This window comes from Nothoprocta perdicaria, unplaced genomic scaffold (assembly GCF_003342845.1).
Source record: "Nothoprocta perdicaria isolate Ctin4 unplaced genomic scaffold, notPer1 scaffold_30, whole genome shotgun sequence".
NCBI classification, from domain to species: Eukaryota; Metazoa; Chordata; class Aves; order Tinamiformes; family Tinamidae; genus Nothoprocta; species Nothoprocta perdicaria.
Window position 1 is genome coordinate 5,296,723 of NW_020455533.1, and position 3,494 is coordinate 5,300,216.

Consider the following 3,494-nt stretch of genomic DNA (forward strand, 5'->3'; position numbering starts at 1 on the left):
CTTCTCCTCAGCAAGGAGCTCCGCAGAGCGGTTGGAAAAACAGAGAGCTCGGAAATCACTGTGTTCACAAGTACATGAAGCGGCCGGCGGCCCCGGCAGCGCCGGCGCGGGCGCCGCCGCCTCCTCCCCGCGGGCCGGGCTCCTCGTGGGCCGGGTGCCGGCCCCGCTGCCCCCCGGCCCCTGCCCGGCGGAGCTGCCTCAGTCCGGGAGCGAGGGGCGCGCGGTGAAGAAAGTGCAATTTATTTTCTCGCTGTTTAGTTGTCTGCCGGTGGCTGCTTCCTCCTCCTCTGACCAGGGATTCATCAGCAAGCGGTAAGGGTGAATGTGAGCTCGACCGCCCGACCTCGGAGGGCTCCCGTCCTTGCCAGTGTTCAGTGATGTCTCCTGGCTGCGCACCGTCATGCCGGCAAGAGCACAAAGTCATCGTTCACGTCGACCATGGGCACGTAGAACGAGGGCACCTCGTTCACGCAGAGGGACTTGTGCCCCGCGGGGTCCAGCTCCTGCACCTTCAGCTGCCACTCCATCCTCTGCACCGCGTTGAGGGCCGCAGCCTCGTGCTGCTGCCGCATGAGCAGGCAGGTCTGCGGCGGGGGAGAAACGCAGCGGGGTGAGCGGGACGGCGCAGGAGCCCCCGTTTCCCACCCCGCTGCCCCTCGTCTCGGCCCCCCGGCGCGCGAGGGGCCGCCGCGGGCTGCCAGCGCCGCCCCGCGCTCCCCTGCCCTCTCACCTTCATCCGGTCGTATTTGTCATCCACGTCYTGCAACCAGGAAATGAACTGCCGCGCGTTGAAACGGTCCCTCACCGATTTGTTTTCGTCTCCCTAAGCAGAGGAGGGGAAGGGGAGTCAGGCGGCGTGATGTCTGCAGGAGCGGCAGTGACACACGCGCTCGGTGCCCCTCATCGGGGCGGGAGCACAAGCGCATTTGCCTGGGAAAGGCTGAGGGAGCGACCCAGGGCCCCTGGGCTGGTAAAGGGCAGGGCGCTGACAGACCCTGCTCCGCTGCAACACACGGTGGCTCCTGCCACGCAGCAAGCGCGACGCTGGCGGCATGCGCACGGCCTGGCAGAGGGCTCCCGAGCCCACCAGAGCCGCCCAGCAGCAGGGAGGCAGAAAGCAGCRGGACCCCCTCGCTGGCACGGGGCACCCCGAGCTGCGGCGGCAAGGCGCCGTCCCTGCGGCACACACGCTCATCCAACGGCCCTCTCCCCCTATGCAACAGGAAGAGAAATCCCAGACGGAGCTAAATAAACCCTTCCAAACGTGCGGGCGCTGCAGGGCAGAGGCTCCCGACGCCGGTGAGCCAGCGCTGCTGCCAGAGCCACACGCGGCTCCCTGCGCGCACGGGGCTATTGCACTGGATGCAGTCACCGGGCACGGGCTGGACAAYGTGTCCCGTACCCACGTGCTGGCGGGTGCAGGAGGTCCCTGAGCAGGGGGAGCTTCAGTAACGTCCCTCCCTCCTTCCTGCTGGAAAAGTCACCTCCCTTTGGACTGAGGTGCTCCAGGACTGACCTGATTTTCCAGAGGCATGTTGTAGACCTCGGAGTCCAGCAGCATGGTGCAGGCACTGAAGGGCACAGCCTGGTTCGCGATGGTCCGCGCCGCCCGGCAATGGACTCTCAGGATCTCCTGCTCGCAGGAGACGATCAGCTTCTCCTGGGGAGGAGCGGGGGCAGCGGTGAGCGGCGCGCCGGGCGCAGGGACCCCCCGGCCCCGTCCCGGAGCGCCGCCTTACCCGCTCGATGCTGTGCTGCAGCCGCAGCTTCCCGCGCACGGCCTCCTGCTGCTTGAAGAGCTCCTTGAGCGGCTCGGCCAGCGAGGGCGGCGGGGCGATCTGCCACAGACACAGCGACCGGTCACGGGCGTTACGGGGGACACGCGCTGCTGGCTCCGCAGCTTGGGGGAACCCCCGAGCCCCCCGGCGGCTGCGGCTCCCGCTCCCTCCCGCTCCAGCAACAGGCTCTACGTTTTCACCCCCGGCTTTTCGACACGGCTCAGAGCCGGGAAACCTCCGCTTGTCCCTGCACTCGGCCTGGGCCTTCACCTGCACTCACAGCTTCCCAGCGGCAGCACGCATCAGACCCCCCAGGTTTGGTGTGCAAGGAGAACCTGCTGATTTTCACCAGAGGGAAAATTCCTTGTAAGCAGTAAATCTTTACTCTAGCAAAGCAAAGAGGGACCTTTGGAGGTTCCTGCATGGACCTCGCTGCTGTCCTGGGCAGGCAAAAATAAGGATGCAACAGGATCTACTGCACGAGCTGCAGTGGGGACCGGTGGGGATGGCAGGGCATTCTGACCCTGCATCCTGGAGGCTGGATCCAGGTCATTCCGACCCCGCATCCTGGAGGCTGCATCCCAGACCTCCTGCCTGCAGCACTAGGTTTATTGATGCGTTTGTATCAGCAAAGTCCTCTCAGGCAGGCAGCAAGGAAACAGGTCCCTCCGCCAAGGAGTTATCGGCCAGCCAGACATTGACGCTTTAGTGAAGGGAAGGCGGGAGGTGAGAGCAGCTATCCGCTCCTCACAGTCTTCCAGGCTCATTATCCTGTTACGATACTGCCTGTAAAAGCAATTTTGCCTTCTGGCCTCAAATCCAGCGCATTCATATAAACTCGCTCGAAAGCCTCCAAACAGCTTCGGTTCCTAAGCGCAGCCTAAGGTCTCGAAGGCAAAAACACAAGGGCCTGAGAGGGAGCACTTTGCACGCAGCCGTCCCCGTACGGCAGCTCAGCCCTGTCGCCAGGGCTAAGGACACGCACGGGCCTCCAATGCCTTAGGGGACAACGAGATCTGGAGTCAGGGGACCCTGTGCTGGTGGCAACACGGGAGGGGACAGTCCCCYGTGCCGTGATCTAAACCGACTTGCAGAGCTACGCGTGGGGAGAAGGTGACTCACCACTGGAATATGAAGCTTGCTTAGAGGTTTGCCGTCCAACAGGTAGGAGCCAGTATAGGTGACGTATTCAGCGTAGCACTGAGGAGCCTGGGGTGTAATATAGCAGAGGATTTTCCGCTTCTCCTCAATCTTTTTTCTGATCTGGAGGTACTCAAAGTAGGGGTTGGATCTGTCGCTGTGATAGGGTTCAATGTCATCCAGTTTTATGGCATCGACGATAGCTGCCAGTGTTTGCTGTATCATCTCTCTCGTCTGCTGGGTGGAGGTGTTGATCTGCTGCTGCAGCTGCTGGTTGGAGCGCTGGAACCTGCGTTTGCGCGGGTGCTGGGTCTGGGAATCGTCCTCCTCCGTAATCCGGCCTTTGGCACGTGTGGAAGGTGCAGAAACGGGAGGAAATTCCTTCTCCGAAGCCGCCGCGTTCTGCTTGTTTTGGTTGGCCAGCATCTGAGCCCGGTTCCTGGTGATGCGCTGCGGGATCTCCTCTATTTTGGGCGGCTTGGGAGCTTCGGCTACTGGCTTTTGTGCTGGCTCCGTGACTTCTGCGGCAGCGCTGCCGGGCGGCGCGTCCGGCGGCGCGGGGGCGACCTGGCCGCC

General features: G+C 63.3%; 1 protein-coding gene across 1 annotated transcript in view; it reads right to left on the reverse strand.

Annotated features, from left to right (window-relative positions):
* Positions 1 to 273: 273 nt before the first annotated feature.
* The window catches only part of ANKRD11 (ankyrin repeat domain 11), a 56,551-nt gene continuing 53,330 nt past the window's right edge, over positions 274 to 3,494 (reverse strand). The window contains exons 8-12 of the mRNA XM_026042413.1: positions 2,901 to 3,494; positions 1,740 to 1,838; positions 1,517 to 1,660; positions 731 to 823; positions 274 to 584 (exon numbers count right to left, since the gene is read on the reverse strand). The exon at positions 2,901 to 3,494 is cut by the window's right edge and continues 6,188 nt beyond it. Of these exons, the coding sequence (XP_025898198.1) occupies positions 399 to 584; positions 731 to 823; positions 1,517 to 1,660; positions 1,740 to 1,838; positions 2,901 to 3,494 (1,116 nt within the window). The 3' untranslated portion in view covers positions 274 to 398. The remainder of the gene's footprint in view (positions 585 to 730; positions 824 to 1,516; positions 1,661 to 1,739; positions 1,839 to 2,900) is intronic.